At 40.1% G+C, this 16,739-nt stretch overlaps 3 protein-coding genes across 9 annotated transcripts in view; all 3 read right to left on the bottom strand.

Annotated features, from left to right (window-relative positions):
- Positions 1-16,439, bottom strand: part of ZC3H11A (zinc finger CCCH-type containing 11A) — a 40,038-nt gene extending 23,599 nt beyond the window's left edge. For 2 of the 6 annotated variants that reach the window (XM_008534425.2, XM_070608697.1), the window contains exons 1-4: positions 16,234-16,395; positions 9,491-9,550; positions 1,717-1,915; positions 703-822 (exon numbers count right to left, since the gene is read on the bottom strand). In XM_008534425.2, coding sequence (XP_008532647.1) covers positions 703-822; positions 1,717-1,770 — 174 coding nt within the window. In that variant the 5' untranslated portion in view covers positions 1,771-1,915; positions 9,491-9,550; positions 16,234-16,395. Of the gene's footprint in view, positions 1-702; positions 823-1,716; positions 1,916-4,652; positions 4,730-9,490; positions 9,551-16,233 lie in introns of all 6 variants that reach the window. The other 4 variants (XM_070608696.1, XM_070608695.1, XM_070608698.1 and 1 more) reach the window with 4 other exon arrangements.
- Positions 9,759-15,728, bottom strand: ZBED6 (zinc finger BED-type containing 6). 2 transcript variants are annotated; one of them, XM_070608693.1, is made up of 3 exons: positions 12,360-15,728; positions 10,893-10,946; positions 9,759-9,941 (listed from the first exon to the last, which is right to left on the bottom strand). In XM_070608693.1, exons 1-2 carry the CDS (start codon positions 15,039-15,041, stop codon positions 10,905-10,907), a joined length of 2,724 nt encoding a protein of 907 aa, XP_070464794.1. In that variant the 5' UTR covers positions 15,042-15,728; the 3' UTR covers positions 9,759-9,941; positions 10,893-10,904. The 2 variants fall into 2 exon arrangements, with proteins under 2 accessions (XP_070464794.1, XP_008532640.2); XM_008534418.2 differs by lacking the exon at positions 9,759-9,941 and having other exon boundaries at positions 10,608-10,946.
- Positions 10,148-10,431, bottom strand: LOC139081767 (uncharacterized). The gene has a single exon (XM_070608700.1). It carries the CDS (start codon positions 10,429-10,431, stop codon positions 10,333-10,335), a length of 99 nt encoding a protein of 32 aa, XP_070464801.1. The 3' UTR covers positions 10,148-10,332.
- Positions 16,440-16,739: the final 300 nt, after the last annotated feature.

Here is a 16,739-nt window from a genome sequence, read left to right as displayed (position 1 = left end):
GTGGGAATGCAAACTGGTGCAGCCACTAGAACACAGTATGGAGATTCCTCAAAAAATTAAAAATAGGAATACCATGCGACCCGGCTATCCTGCTACTGGGTATGTATCCAAAGAACTTGAAATCAACAATTCAGAGACTTATGCACCCCTATGTTCACTGAAGCATTATTCACAATAGCCAAGATCATGAAAGCAACCCAAATGCCCATCGACTGATAATTGGATAAAGATGGCGTGCTATATATATACAATGGAATACTACTCAGCCATAAAAAAGACAGAATTGTCCCATTCACAACAACATGGATGGACCTTGAGGGAACTTTATTAAGCGAAATAAGCCAGACAGAGAAAGACAAAGACTGTATAATTTCACTCATATGTGGAAGATAAACTAACACACGAAGAGGTTAGTGGTTACCGGAAGGGTTACATTAGTGGTTACCAGAGGGGAATGGGGTGGGTAAGTGGGCATAAGGGATAAAGGGGCACATTTATATAGTGACTGACAAATGATAATGTACAAATGAAATTTCACAACGTTATAATTTTATAACATTTATAATTTTATGTTTATTACGACCTTAATAAAATAATTTTTTAAAAAAAACCTGAAACTAAAAAACTTTTAAGAAGTCATTGTCCGTTTTTAATTTGCCCATGACACCAGACTACTTATCATAATACAAATTGAAAACTTACATCAATCTCCATGTGCCGAAACCTGCACACCTGTCGAAAACAGCGCCCTTCTTGCCATAATGTGCAAACAGTTTCATTTCCTAGTGCAGCTTCACAGTGCCGAAATGGACAGCTGTCACCCTGTGAACAAACAGAATAATACACAAAAGAACTGTGGTACCGAAGTAGATCCCAGGTAAAATGCTCTCTATCCAGAGTTTCCTGGCATCTAGACAAACACAAAAGGGTAAGGAGAGACAGGCAAGGTAGGAAATAACGAGATCGGATGACAAGAACAATCTGAGGTCAACACATTTATTATTTCCTACAACATATTCCTTGACAGTACCCTTCACCTGATATGACAACATGAGTGACACAAGCTGAGAGATGGGGTTGAAAAAAACAAATGGGAATATTAGGTGCTATTTAAAAATAAGTTTTACAAAAAAAAAATGTTTTACAGTTCACCTTCAAAACTGTTTCACACATTCCAACTTGAATAACTAACTTTTGACAGAAAATCAGAAAGTAAGTTAACAGATGAGGATTTAAGTATAATTCCATGTTGACTGTATACTTTATACAATGGTAACAATCTGAAACAAAATTCTGTTGTGCAAACTGCTATATAAGATCAGAGCTTTGCTCAAAACTGCTAATTTTAAACATAGTACCAAGATGACTTAAGAAAAGTTTTTCTAACAAAATAGACATTTATAGAATTAGTCATAAACTAACAACAGAAAACAGCAGACAGATCTAAATGGAGCTGCAGAAGAATCAAGAAGAAAAACAGGAAGTTTTGACAAAGAAAAAGCTACAAAAGTAGATGAGAAAGATGGCTTCAGCACTCAGCAGGAAATCTGAAGAAAGAAGTCACTTCCAACCCACGACAGTTTCTAGAAGTGCAATACAACCCAGTGACTCAGGAGCAAAACAAACCATAACAACAATTTAGTATTTTGGGAAAATTTTATCAAATTTTATTAGGGAAATCATAGAAAGAACTGATTTAGAGATGCCAATTCTTACTTTGGTACATGTAGAATAGAAAAAAAAATAGCAGTCTTCTCCTTGATTAGACATGCTGGGTAGATCCTTAGAACAGAAGTGGCTTCTTGAAAACAAGCCACTGCTTCCTCAAGGCGAGGACAAGCTCCAAGTCCTCTTGAAATGAGTTTAATCTTCCAAATGACAACTCAATCACAGAAATCGTCTTTCAAGTGTAATCCTAAAATGAGAAGACAATGAATTAAAGTATTTCACGTAAATTCTTCCAATTTTCTCCTCCAAATCACCTTGACTAATGAGATCACATTGTTAAAACCAAATGTTAATTATATTAATACATCCTTGCCTATACAGAGCCTTGTAAACATTGATTCATATTTCATTCTTATGTGAAGATTGTGCATATTCATCAACGTGAATTTTTTTTTTTTTTTAAGGAAGACTGGCCCTGAGCTAACATCCATGCCTATCTTCCTCCACTTCATATGTGGGACACCTACCACAGAATGGCTTGCCAAGCTGTGCCATGTCCACATCCAGGATCCAAACTAGTGAACCCCAGGGCGCCAAAGGGGAACGTGCAAACTTAACCGCTGCGCCACTGGGCCTGCCTGTACAATGCGAAATTTTTGTTAAGGATAGCCACTCCCTTCTTTCTTTTGTTATTCTCCATGATGCTTGTTATACTGCTTCAGCATACAATTACATAAGCATTGCTAAGTCAACAAATGATCTACATTTTAGATTAATAGGATTTAGATTATTTAAGACATTTTTCATCTGATAAAAGTTCCAATATTTTCACAAGCATTTCTGTTATTTTCAAAAGCACATAAGTAGGTGGGAAAAATTGTCTTACTAGAATAACAGGTGAAACAATTACCCCTGAAAACACCTGCAGAGCTAGCTTATATAATGATGACAGCCAAAGAGCTGCACACCAACGTACAAACAAGGAGGAAAAGAAGTCCTCGGGGCTCTTCCATAAAATAGTGCTTACACAAAAGAACCAACACTCCCTCCCTCTCCCCAGTCCCTGTCATAGCCGGGCCCCCATACTAAAGTGTTCAAGAAAGCTTCCATAAAATCGAAAACCTGGGGCCGGCCCGGTGGTACAGTGGTTAAGTTCACACGTTCTGCTTCTCAGTAGCCCGGGGTTCGCCGGTTCGGATCCCGGGTGCAGACACAGCACCGCTTGGCAAGCCATGCTGTGGTAGGTGTCCCACATATAAGGTAGAGGAAGATGGGCATGGAAGTTAGCTCAGGGCCAGTCTTCCTCAGCAAAAAAGAGGAGGATTGGCAGTAGTTAGCTCAGGGCTAATCTTCCTCAAAAAAAACAAAAACAAAAGTGAAAACCTATGACCAGAGCACACGTCAAAATCTGGAAGGGGTTTCTACAAACTTCTACACCAGAAGATCAGGTTTCAGAAACCCTGATCTACAACTTGAAATGAATTAAATCAAATTCAATCCTATCTCCCACTGAAATACCTAATCCAAGAATAGCAGGCCATGATAAAAACCAGTCTTGAAGTCAGCAACCTAGGTTAGGAATGAGAATCTGCCACTAGGGGCTGGCCCCATGGCCGAGTGGTTAAGTTCACACGCTCCACTTTGGCAGCCCAGGGTTTCGCTAGTTTGAATCCTGGGCGTGGACATGGCACCGCTCATCAGGCTATGCTGAGGCGGCATCCCACATGCCACAACTAGAAGGACCCACAACTAAAAATACACAACTATGTACCGGGGGGATTTGGGGAGAAAAAGGAAAAATAAAATCTTTAAAGTTAAAAAAAATTTTTAAAAAAAGAGTCTGCCACGAAACATATACTAAAACCCTTAAAGTCTACATACTCTTTGACTCATGATTCCATTTCTAGAATTTATCCTAAGGTGATCAACAAATATGCAAGGTAATAATAAGACAGAAATACATAAGAAATGTATAAGAAAGTTCATCACCATCTTGCCTCTAATAGTGAAACTTAAGGTTCAAAAACTGGAGTCTGTTTAAAAAAATTATGGTGCTTCCATGTAATGTGACAATATGCAGCCCATTACAGATTTTGGTACTGGAAAAGTGGGGTGCTGCTGTAAAAAATGCCTAAAAGGTGGACATACCTTTGAAATTGGGTTATGGGTAGAGGGTAGAAGAGTTTTGAGGCATTTGATAAAAAAAGGCTTAGAAGAAACTGCTGCTAGGATTATAAACACTAAAAAGTTCAGATGGTTTCAGATGGAGATGAGGAAGATGTTATTGCAGAGTGGAGGAAAGGTAATTCTTGTTATAAAGAGGCAGAGAACTTGGCTGAATTGTGTTCTGTTGAGTGGAACACAGAACTTGCAAGTGATGAACTTGGATATGGAGCTGAGCAGATTTCTAAGCAAAGTGTAGAAGATACAGCCTGGCTTCTTCTTGCTGCTTATAGCAAAACACAAGAGGAAAGAGATACACTGAAGAAGGAACTACTAAGCAGATAGGAACCAGAAGATTTGGAAAATTCTCAGCCTATCCATACTGCAAAAAATGAGCAAGTGTGCTCCGGAGAGAACACCACGTGTGTGGCTGGACAACAGTATGCTGATGACATCAGCTGTGTGACTTGTAGATCTAATCCACCACCACAGCAGAAATGCTGCCAGCTTGGACTGAAGGGGACACACATGCACAAGGGGCAGATGGTGCGGAGACACACAGGGAGAAGAGGGCCATGCGACTAGGGTGATGCAACTATAAACCAAGGAACGCCAACAACTGCCAGCAAACACCAGAAGCGGCAAGGAAAGATCATTCCCCTATGGGCTTCAGAGAGAGCATGACGCTGCCAACACCGTTTCAGACTTACAGTTCCCAAAACAGGGAGATGATAAACTTCGGTTGTTTCCAGCCACCCGGTTTGTGGGGCTTTGTACGGCAGCCCTAGGAAACTTACAGATTACAAACACAGTCAACTGACCTTCGACAAAAGGCAGAGGCAATTTCAGTGAGGACAGGATACTCCTCTCGATAAATGATGCTGGAACAACTAGACATCTGCATGCAAAAAAAATATATCTAGACCCAGACTTTACACCTTTTATAAAAATTAAAATGGATCATAGATTTAAATATAAAATCTAAAACTGTAAAACTCCTAGAAGATAACATAGGAGAAAATCCAGGTGACTCTGGGTCTGGCGATAACTTTTTAGATACAACAACAAACGCACAATCCATAAAAGAAAATAATGATAGGGGCCGGACTGGTGGCACAGCGGTTAAGTGTGCACATTCCGCTTCGGCGGCCTGGTGTTTGCCGGTTTTGCAGGGCACCACTTGGCAAGCCATGCTTGGGTTGGCGTCCCACATAGAAAGTAGAGGAAGATGGGCACGGATGTTAGCTCAGGGCCAGTCTTCCTCAAAAAAAGAAAAGAGAAGAAAAGACTAATAAGTTGGACTTCATTAAAATGAAAGATTTCCACTATGTGAAAGCACTGTTAAGATAATAAAAAGACAAGTCACAGACTGAGAGAAAATCACTACAAAATACATAACTGATAAAGGACTGGTATGAAAAATACACAAACAAAACTTTAAACAGTAGGAAAACAAACCAATTAAAAAATGGGCAAAAGATCTAAACAGACACCTCACTAAAAAAGATATACAAATGAAAAATAAACATATGAAAAGATACTCAACATCATACATCATCAGGGAAGTGCAAATTCCTTTTACAATGGCTAAAATCCAAAACAATGACATCACCAAACACTGGTGCGGATGCGGAGCAACAGGAAGAAGTCTGGAAGAACACAGACTAAAAGGTTAGCAGAAGTTACCGCTGGGGTGGCAGGACTATGTAGGTAGCTATTTATTATTTTGTTTTATGCTCAGAATAACACTAAATTTTCTAATACGATGCAATACGCATAATAAAAATTTTAAGTCTGCCTTAAATTGTGACCATCACTGATCCACTACAGAATGGGACAAGGTTTGGACCTTCAATAACACAACACCAATCCACTGGCAGGATTCTCCTGACCCCAAACCCAGGGAGTACATTCTGCCTTGTAGGATACACCAAAAGGTAATTTTAAAAGCCAAATCAATGGAATCAAGTCTCTAAGGGATATTCAAATAATTATAACGGTATATATGCAAAAAGGACAAGTATTAATCAGATGCGAATGAAAAAGGTTTCCACAGAGAAAATTTTAGAAAGAAAAAAAGGTTTGGATGTCAATTTCATTCCAACATCCCAAAGACCATATATGAATCTGTTGCTGGTTTCGGGATGACCCCCAACATACTGATCAAACAACAAAATGGTACTTGTTAAATAGGAACAAAATAGCATGAACTGCATGTTTTCTCCCTCCAATTTTTTCAAATTAGGCTCTGCAAAACTCCCTCAGTGGCAGGCAGGGCATAGAGAGACAGAATCTTGAGTAGATGGGCACTCCCTTACTAATGTTTCAACAGAACAGCTTCTTCATATATCTATTTTACACAGTGTGCTTTTATTAACTTTCAATAGTGGGGAGAAAAAAGGTTTAATTGCTGCTCAAGAAAATGGCAAGAAAAAAGAAATTTAAAGATAAAAAATTGACAGTAATTACTACTACCCCAAGCAAAAACCCAATACCAAGATGCATAATGTTTTCTTAAGTTTTAAAAGGAAAAAAGAAAAAAAAAGTATCCAGGATGCCAAGAAAAATCTGATTACTGTTCAACAGAAAAGAACTGTTTGAAAGGAGGCGGCCAAGATGATAAGTGGCCTTCCACCATGCCACCCCTGAACTAATGTGGGGAAAAGGAGAAATTCTTTTAAAATCCTCATGCTTTCAGATTTTTTTTTTTTTTTTTGCAGGGAAAGATTTGCCCTGAGCTAACATCTATTGCCAATCTTCCTCTTTTTTCCCCCCTTCCCAAAGCCCCAGTGCATGGCTGTACATCCTAGTTGTAAGTCCTTCTAGTTCTGCTATGTGAGCTGCCACAGCATGGCAACTGACAGACAGGGGGTGTGGCTCCTCACCCAAGAAACCAACCTGGGCCGCCAAAACACTGAGAGTGCCAAACTGTAACCACTAGGCATCCGGGCTGGCTCTCTCAGCAAGTTTTAAAGCATACGGCTTGATACGGATGAATACATGGCTAGAAAAAGTGTGGGAACAAGAAAAAGCTTAAAAAATATAAAAATTCCGATTTCTAGCCTCCTCCCCACAAAGGATATTTCAACAGAAGAATAGATAACAGAATAAACACTGACGAAAAATGCAATAACTGAATTATAGGATATCACTGTCAGAACATCTCCCAGAATGCAAAAAGATGTCAAAATGAAAGAAAAGGTATATAAGGTGGAAATAATTCCAGAAGATTCAACTTCTACACAATGAAAATTCTAAAAGGAAGGAAGAGAACAGGTAGAATAACAAAATAACAATACAAGAAAATGTCCCTAAAGTGGATGAACTTGAGTCTTTATATTAAAAGGGACTCATCAAACGCCAGGCAGAAGTTTTAAGACACCTCTACTCTACCATAAATATGGTAAAAATTTGAATTCCAAGGGTAAAGACAGAATCATACAGACTTCCAGGAAAACACAGACTGATGACAAAGGAAAGAAAATCAGACTTGACATTTGACTTCTCATCTGAATCTCTACATGCCAAAAGACAATGCATCCAAATTTAAAGGAGAGGTTATGACCTTAGAATTAGCCTTTCAAACTACATTTCAAGGATATCTCAGCACTTGGAAGAAGTTTTTAGACATGAAAAGTCTCAAAAAGTATACTATGTACTCCACGTATTCTTCAAAAAAATCACACAAGTATTCTAACTTGAAAAAAGAACTCAATAAAAGTAGAAGAACAAAACCATGTCATAGCACTATTCCACTGCTTTTTTAAAAAGTTTCAAACAACCGCTTTATACATGATTTATGATACAGCTGATAAAACCTAAATAAAACAAACTGAACCACAGCAGATTAAAAGAGTAACACACGATCAAAAAAAGGTTTATTCCAGGACTAAGCAGGATTTAACATAAGGAAATTCATCACATTAATAGAGTAAAGGGGGGTAAAAACAAAAACAAAAACTCTGTGGTATCTTAAGATTTCAAAAAGCAAAAAATGGTAAAAAGAAAAAAGGATTTAAAATGGTATTTTTTTAAAGTTAAAATGGCTTTAAAACAGAGGCGAAAATGCAACATCTTCCTGATAAAACTGTTAGTAAATTACAAGGAACCTCCTTAGCATAAATGCACTGACTCACTAGTGGTAAGCCCACCAAAGCAAACAAAGAATGAACAGCATCTGCTCTATTATCCAACACTGTTCCAGAGAGCCCAGCATACGCAACAAGGGGAAAAAAGGTTCAAGACTAGAAAGGATGAGGCAAAAAGTTTAGTATCTGCAGATCACATGCCTGCAAACCAGAAAACCTAACAATCAACTAAAAAATATTTAAAATAAGAAGATAGAAAAAAACAGTAAATGCCTTATATGCCAGCAGCAATCATTCAGATGACAGAGTCTCATTCACAATAAAACTAGAAGATATATAGACAGAAAATGAAGAAGTGTATAAGACTCACATTAAATTAAAAACAAAACCAAAAAACTATAAAACTACTAAGGCATAGAAGACCTGGATAATGGAGAAATAATGGAGTAGACGCTTAAAGGAGTTTACTTCTCCCCCCAAAACTGTAGACACTGAATGCAATTCAGGTCGAAATCTCAATGAGTATTATTACTGGAACTTGAGAGACTGTAAAATCATATAGAATAACTGAGGAAAATAAAGAAAAAAATTTTTTTTTAACATTTTATTTTTCCTTTTTCTCCCCAAAGCCCCCGGGTACATAGTTGTATATAATTTAGTTATGGGTCCTTCCAGCTGTGGCAGGTGGGATGCCGCCTCAGCATGGCCCGACGAACGGCGCTATGTCAGCACCCAGGATTCGAACTGGTGAAACCCTGGGCCACCGCAGCAGAGCACGCAAACTTAACCACTCGGCCACGGGGCTGGCCCCAGAAAATCTTTAAAAAGAATGAGAGGCCTGCTCTACCTGATATTACAGTAGACATGAAACATAATATTTAAATGTAATAATGGCAAATGAATGAGTAAAAGATGAACAGAAGTCAAGCAAGTCCATGAATAAATGCAATTTATGAAAAAAGTGGCACTTGAAATTAACAAAAAATTGGCCACCCAGTTGAAAAAAAATTCTATTTCATGCGAAAAGGTTCCAGGGGAATAGAAGCAAGGATAGCGAAGAGGCTTTAGCTAATTAAAGCACTATACTAAGAAAGATTCTGAATTTATAATCGCACTCAGCAAAAACACAAGCAGTACTTGACAATGTCTACAGTGCTTATGGGAGGAAGAAAGGCAATGCCATATAACCACAATCTCTAGATTACATTTTTAATATAAAAATATAACCACTCAAGTATTGGGAAAAAACTGTATGTTTTTTTATAAGTTCTGGGTGAAAAAAACCTTTGGACAGGAACTACGTCCTGATAAACTATTATAACAGTGCTTTTCTCTGAGATGAAATTACAGGGCCATTTCACCTTGGCTGTATCATTTCCACCTTTTTAACAATGTGCATGTGTTGTCAAAAATAGGGGTTTCCATCCAAAAACCAAAAGCTTGTACACAATTATAAGAAAAAATGTCTTGACAATGTCTTTCTAATTTCTTACTGATCCAGGAATATTATTATACCTTAAATTACAAAAAAGTTCACTCCTTTAATGAGAAAAGACCATTTCCACACTTACATGAGATGGTTGCTCTCAACAGGAACATCTGTGTCTTCACTGAGTTCCAATCTATTACGCCTGTAGGTCGAACCAACACTCAATCCATGAATTAATAATAATGAGGCCAAAAGAACTTTCCTCCTCACATTGCCAAGGAAACCTCTCAGCCACAATTCAAACACAGGACGTGTTTTTAAAACATCTCCCAACTACTGAGAGATTAAGTCCATTCGAATAACCTTTGCCAGACTGGAGACAGCTAGACTCAGTTATCTCCTCAAAAACAAAAACAAAAACAAAAACAAAAAGAGTTCATTTAAAGATGAACTTGAGATTCAAAGGATTATTTAAAAAAAAAATCCATCTTCCATAGCTGAACAATATAATTTCAAAAGAAAAAAGAAAAAAAAAATAAAAAGAACACCAAAATTCAGTAAGATCCAATTTCTGGTCTTCAAGATTTCTTCACCTATTAAGAAAAAAACAGAAACCTTCCCCCATCTTTATTATCTGTATAATAAAAGCATACTTGTATGTAAAAACATAAAGTGTTTTATGTATGTAATATACATATACATATATACTAACTGGCTTATACACACACAAACATATACACAAATGTGTAGAAATAAAACATTTGGGTAAGTTTTCCCTTTTAAAATGCACTACAAATGCCTTTAAATTTGGGTTCATTATAAAAATAGTGAACTTACTCTTATACCAAAGTATCATGAAGTACGTTAATATGTCACACTGAATTTTGCCCAGCCCGCAAAATTGAGATGAAGGGAAATCCTTACACATATATCAATGTGTATAATCTGGACGTATGCACATCATCATCCTCATCTTTATCATCTTCAGGGAGTGTTTAACCAGAAAAGATAGAAACGTATAGTTACAGAGTAACTACAGAGTGGTGCAGCAAGCTGTAGAAGGCAGAGCAGCATAATAGCCATCCTGAACTGGCACTGTCAAAGTACAGAAGGCTTCTATATAAGGGAAGACTTTTTCTTCTTTTATAGAAACACCAGTGTCACTGGCATGACATTCAATATTGACCCTGCAAAGGCTTGCTTATGCAGCCTGGCTTCAAATTCTTTACTAGTGATGGCTACAACTAAAGACTTTGTAATTATCTATTTACTCCAGTTAGTAAAAGGGTAAACTTTTGGAGTTGCAATTTCATTTCACAATGGTACATTTACCATTTAAGAAATTCAAAAAAAACAAAAAACAAAAACAAAAAACGATTTTGATACATAGAAATGAGTTCTAAATTTTGAAACCAGCCCAGTAACAAAGCAATTTGATTCTCACGTAATAAATACTACATAATTTCTAGGCTAAATCTTGCCAAATACTATCCAAGACAAAACTAAAATCAAAACTTAAAAAAAAGTGGACACCTTTTACTCACACTTAATACTAGTCAATTTTCCAGGAAATTTTTGGGCAGGGAATATCCCCAAATCTAAAATGAAAAAAAGGAAAAATTGGGATCTTATATTAGTTATTCAATCTGAAACTTTTAATAGACTTTTACTAAAAGTCATCATTTTCTGGCCTCCCACTCAATCACAGAAACATACTTTCAGAGTGGAAAGGGACCTTAAAGATCACTGAGATCAATTCTTTCATTTTAACCAGTGAGGCAATGATTCCTAACACATGAAAATACTGACTGCTTATTTTTAATTAAGAATAGAGGCCAAGATAATCTCATAGTTAAGAATATGGTATTATGGATGATTCAGTATATATTTTTAAAGACATTTAAGATCACTTTAAATTACAGAAACATTCTTTGGGAAATGGATGCTGGGTTTGTCAAAGTACGCTCACAGCGCTTTCATTCCAATTCCTGTTCAATCTTTTTCAATTTTGTAAACTTCTTATGTATTTACCCATAAATTGTATAAAAGTACCTAGACAATCTTAATTTTACTGTTTTTACACTATTTTATAAAGGTTAAAAAAGGCAATTCAAAGACTAAAAGTAGTTTTTTCCTAATTGTTTTCTAATGTTTCCCTCCTACACAGATCCAATCCTAAATATAAAGGGTAACTCTATCACACTAAGTTGAAATTATAAAGCTGACCAGTATGAGGAGGCAATTAGAAATTTCCAAATATAAAACAATTTTGTGAGTTTTGTTTTTATCAAGCTGTAGGTACGAATCAGGATTTTTGAAGAAATAGAAAAACCGGTGGGGGGGGGGGGGCGATACCAGCTTAGTATGCCTTTTCAGAGCAATCAAACTTCCCATGTTGGGAGAAATTTTTACTTAGAATCAATCATTAGTTCAATCTACCAGCCTAAGGCCTTTCAATGCTGCACTATATTTTTTATTTAAAAAATATGTTTGCTTTCTCAATTAGTATAAGCAAAACTTCAAGTGACAGACACACTGAGTTACTACTGTGAAATCTTTAAAGTTAATCTTCACTTTGTCAACATTATATTACCTCTGAGGAATTTCCAGCCCTTTTTGTGTTTTCAGGTTTCCCCAGATTTGTATATAAAGAATAATCAGTATAACTATATATAACAACTATAGCTATTAGGATACAGTAACATAGCAATAAGCTGCCCATTTTAAATGGAGAAAGGAAAAAGAAATTAGGATACTATTTCTTTTTCATTGCTTTGAACAACTTCATTCTCAGGATCCCACCTCAGAACCAATGCAGAATAATCATAGTTAACATTTTCCAAGTTCATTTTCAGAAACATCAGCTGTTCTATATTGTCAAAGTCCAGGCTCATGATCTGCTTTGGATGAAAGTGGCTATTTGCAGTAAAGATACATTCAGATTGCCAACTACACATGGGGCAGCTTAAATACTGAATGGCAACTTGGGTCAAAGCTGGCCACATGCTCACCTTCCTCTGCCAGTAAATCAAAGGGTCATCACCTCCTGAGATCTCTGGACACTTCTCTTTGAAGTATTCATCCACTACGGCTATCGCAGAAGGAAACATGAAGCTTTTGCCTCCAATGGCAACACTATGTGCAGCTGAGCTATCAAGAGACCCTGAACTGCAGGTGCCGTCTCTTACAGACGAGGTAAATGAATCAACTCCTACTACAGCCGAGGAACCAGAAGCTTCTGAAGTTGTAACATGGCAGACCTCGGGTGAAGATTCCATATAACTACAAACTTCTTCTGCAAGGATCTGCTTGTAAGTTTCTAAATCAGCACCTTGAGGGAAAAAGTCTTCCAAACTATTCTTAAAGCAAGGATCTAACAAAGCAGCCAAGATACAGGGCTTGGATTTGAGCATGGCACTTAGTAGGGTGTCAGTTTCAAGCTTCAGAGATAAACTGTCCACCAGATTGAGGGCCTGAGTAATACCCCTGACTTGAAAATCTTCTCTGAGTTTCTGCAGGGAAAGGAGTAGATGATGGATTAGGGGCAGCACCTGATTCAATCCTGTGGTCTTCACACTCACTTTCTGGGTGGCCTCTTCAAATGGTTTAAGAATATCACAAACATAAGTCATTAGAGTCCACTGAAGGGAGGTGAGCACAACTCCACTGGCTCTACCAAGACTATGGTGAACTGAATAGCAATGCTCCAAGAGCCATTTTAACATATAAAAGGTAGAAATCCAATGGCCCGTTTCATCTTGCTTCAAATTCTTCCATGGAAGTTGGTGATCATTTTGGAACTCTTGCAGTATCTGACGGGCCTTGACTGAATGACTAAAATGATGACAAGTCTTCCTAGCAGCCACTAACATATTTTCAATGCTTTTGTGCTCACAGAAAAAGTCCTGAATGACTATATTTAAACAATGCAGGAAGCACGGCACGTGGGTAAAACCGCCATCTTTGATTGCATGTACCACATTAGAGGAATTGTCAGAAACAATAAAGCTAGGGATGAGGAAATTAGGAGAAAGCCACAGACCAATCTGGTCATTTAATTCTTGTAAAATGTTGGTTATCAAACAGTCTTTGGCCAAACCTGTTACACAAAGCACTGCCCACTTTCTAAAATTAGGGATCCTACCATTATTGGAAGAAGGTACAGTTTCCAAAGAGACCCAGTGTACAGTCACAACGAAATAATCAGTGAATGGGTCATGGGTCCATATGTCCACAGTCAGGTGGATCTTTTGGCTTTGAACGTTCTCCAAAGTTAAGAAAATTTTTTCTCTGACCCAATCATATAATTGAGGTACAGCCTTAGTGAAAAAGTAAGTCTCAGATGGTAACCTATAGTCAGGGGCCACAATCTGCATGAACCTCTGAAAGGCTGGAGTTGAGAAGTAGTTGTAAGGATGCATATCCTCCACGATCATTTGAATAATTGCCTGACTTATTTGACTTGAGATTGAATTTTCACAATATGTTGTTTCTCTCTCCTGTGCAGGCATTACAGTGTCTTGCTCTGCAACAGGACTAGGGCTCTCACATCTTCTATTTTCAACCTCTAACACAGGAGGTTCATCTGAATTACAGTCACTGAGGTCCTCAGCTGTTAAATCTCGGCTGCCTGCAGACTTGTCTCCATGCAAAGCATCGCTCAAGAGATCACTTCTCTCGGTCTCAGGCTCATCTAACCCATTTCCAACCGCACCACTGTCTTTGTTGGCAACAGCCCAATGGATGGGATGAGTGGCCTGCAGGTGTCGTTGAAGTGTTGAAGTTCCTAAGTGAGAACCGGGCCTACCCCGGCTCACACTTCTTTTACATATATTACACACAGCTCTTGAGATGTGCTGAGGATCAGTATAAAAAAAATTCCAAACTGCAGATGTCTTGGCTCTTGTTCCAGGAATTAAGGCATGCTTGACAATGTTACTTTTGATGAGAAATCTCCCTCTTTCTGCCCTCAGGGCATCAGATACTGATTTATCTCCTTTCTTACCCATTCTATTATCATCTAATGGATCTGTTGGAATATATTCAAAGCTTCCGCTGCTTCCAGCAGAAGAGGGAGATAGAGGTACATCCAAAGGAAAATCCTCCTCCCCACCAGCGACTCCGAATTTGTTGGCCCTAGTCCAGTGAGGTGAATGTCTCGCCTGCAGATGTCGCTGAAGGGTAGACGTCCCAAGATGGCTGCCTGGTTTGCCCCTGCTAACACTTTTTTCACAGAGGTTACAAATAGCCCGCCAGGTGTACTGCGGGTCAACATGAAAGAAGTGCCACACAATGGAAGTCTTGGCTCTGGTACTAGGTAGGTAGATCTGTTTTTCTATATTGCTCTCAAAAAGACTGTCTTCATCCTGCTCAGGAGTAGTGGAAGCTAGCAAAGCAGGGGCATCTGCAACAGGCCTCCCAGATGCCAAATCCTTGCCAAACTTTTTCGCAAGAATCAGTTTTTTTCGTCGCCTTTTCCCCTTAAGTCGCAAACCCTTCTTCCTTTTCTTTTTAGCAGGCAATCTGGCCTCTTTATCCATTCCTTCTGCCACCATCTTTCCCTCTACCACAGCTTCTTCATCTGTATTAGAATTAATAGGAACACATCCCAGAATCCCGGCACTACTAAAAGCGCTGCATCTCCTGCTAGGAGAGAGCGAGGACACTGCCACACTTAAGGTACATATACTCATTCTCTTTAGGGCTCCAAAGTTCGTACCAAAATCTGTTAGCGGGTTTATTGCTCAAGCAGAAATACAGCTGTTCCTCTGGACTTGCATTACCTTTTCTCCGATTTCTATGGGGAGTCGGATTCCCTGTGGACCAAGGATTTCCAAGCCAGGTTATTTCTGGAGAAAAAGTGACAGCAATGAAGAACATTCCCAAACTCTTGTTTAGAGGGCTTTAAAATCCCTTCCAACTTTCCGAGTTCTGAATTCAAACAGTCCAATCGCCTCACATCATAGAAAAAAGCACCGAGGCCACTTTCCCAGAGTCACAGAGCTGGTCCGCGGGAGCTAGTGGCCAGGTCTTCCAGATCGCGGGCCATGTTCTTTCTGCTTCATCAAGAACCACGTCTGCTTGAAATGCCTTCAGCTTTTAAAATACGTATTTTTATGACGCCTCATGATAACAACATCGATTTCCCTTAACTCTGAAATTAATTATTTTCAGGAAATTTCATTTAAACAAAAACATAGTGCATCATTCGACATTCATCATTTAGGACTGTGATTTGCCAATACAACCCAAAAAGTCAACTCTGGAAAGCTGAATCAGACTCCACATACTGGTCATTAGCAGCAGGCGCTAGCTGAGCCCTTTCCGCTCTAACTAAAAGGACTGCGATTTTTACATGCGGGTGGCTAAAAAGACGCTTCGAGAGTGAAACTAAAAAACAAGGACACACGCTGCATCTCCGATCCACCGTTTGGATCAGGAGTTAAGCCCGCTTTCGTTCCCAGACGTTTTGAGGCCGAGGAGCTCCGCGGCCTCCGCGCGGGCCGCGCCGGGAGTGGAGGCCGCGCCGGGGGCGGAGGCCGCGCCGGGGCCGGAGGCTGCGCCGGGGGCGGAGGCCGCGCCGGGGCGGTGGCGAGGGCGGGCCGGGCCGCCGAGGAGCCGAGGACGAGCGGGGGCGGCGGGGCGGCTCCGGCGCTCGGCTCGGCGCGGGCCCCCAGCACCACGGCGCCGGCTCCCGGGAGCCGACGCGGAGAACCGCCCGCGCCCAGGCCGCGAAGGGAGGGGCGGCGCGGCGGGCCCCGGGGCCGCTCGACTCCCCGGGCTGGGCCGCACCCGGGCGAGGGGAGGCCGCGGCCACTCCCCTCGCCCTCTCGCCCACCTCCCCGGCCCCGAGCCACCCGGGAATCAAAAAACGGGTCTAGTTACCAGAGAACAGAACTTTACCGGACCGACGACACTATCTCCGACTCCGGCTCGCTGTCACGTCCTTCTCCTTTCTTAGCCGCTGCCGCCCGCCGTCCTCACAGCAACACCACCAGCAGGAACCCCGACTGCCAGCGTCAAAGATGGCGCCCGGCTCCGGGCTCCGCGCTCAGACCCGGCCAGTGGAAGTGCCAGCACGACGCGCGCGCGAGGATTCTGGGAGATGTAGTCCCCTTTGTGAGGCGATGCCTAAGATGGCTGCCCGGTCACCGGGTCACGGGAGAGCGGCGCGCGAGGCCGCGGGTCCCTTCGTTGCCAGGGAACGCGTTTTAGGAAGTTAACGAGTTTCTTAAAACCATCTTCAATTAAAAAAAATTTTTTAAGCAAATGAGGTAATAAGCGAGGAAGCTGCGAGAACTGTGTCTGTCGGACAGTAGGCGCTGTTTATTCTTACCAAAGTGCTTGATGAATAAATCGTCCGAACCGCGTATACATTTAATTTAGAAATA

Source organism: Equus przewalskii, unplaced genomic scaffold, assembly GCF_037783145.1.
Source record: "Equus przewalskii isolate Varuska unplaced genomic scaffold, EquPr2 ChrUn-1, whole genome shotgun sequence".
Classification (NCBI taxonomy): domain Eukaryota; kingdom Metazoa; phylum Chordata; class Mammalia; order Perissodactyla; family Equidae; genus Equus; species Equus przewalskii.
Note: the sequence above shows the minus strand (reverse complement) of the source record. Positions and strands in the feature narration are given on the sequence as shown.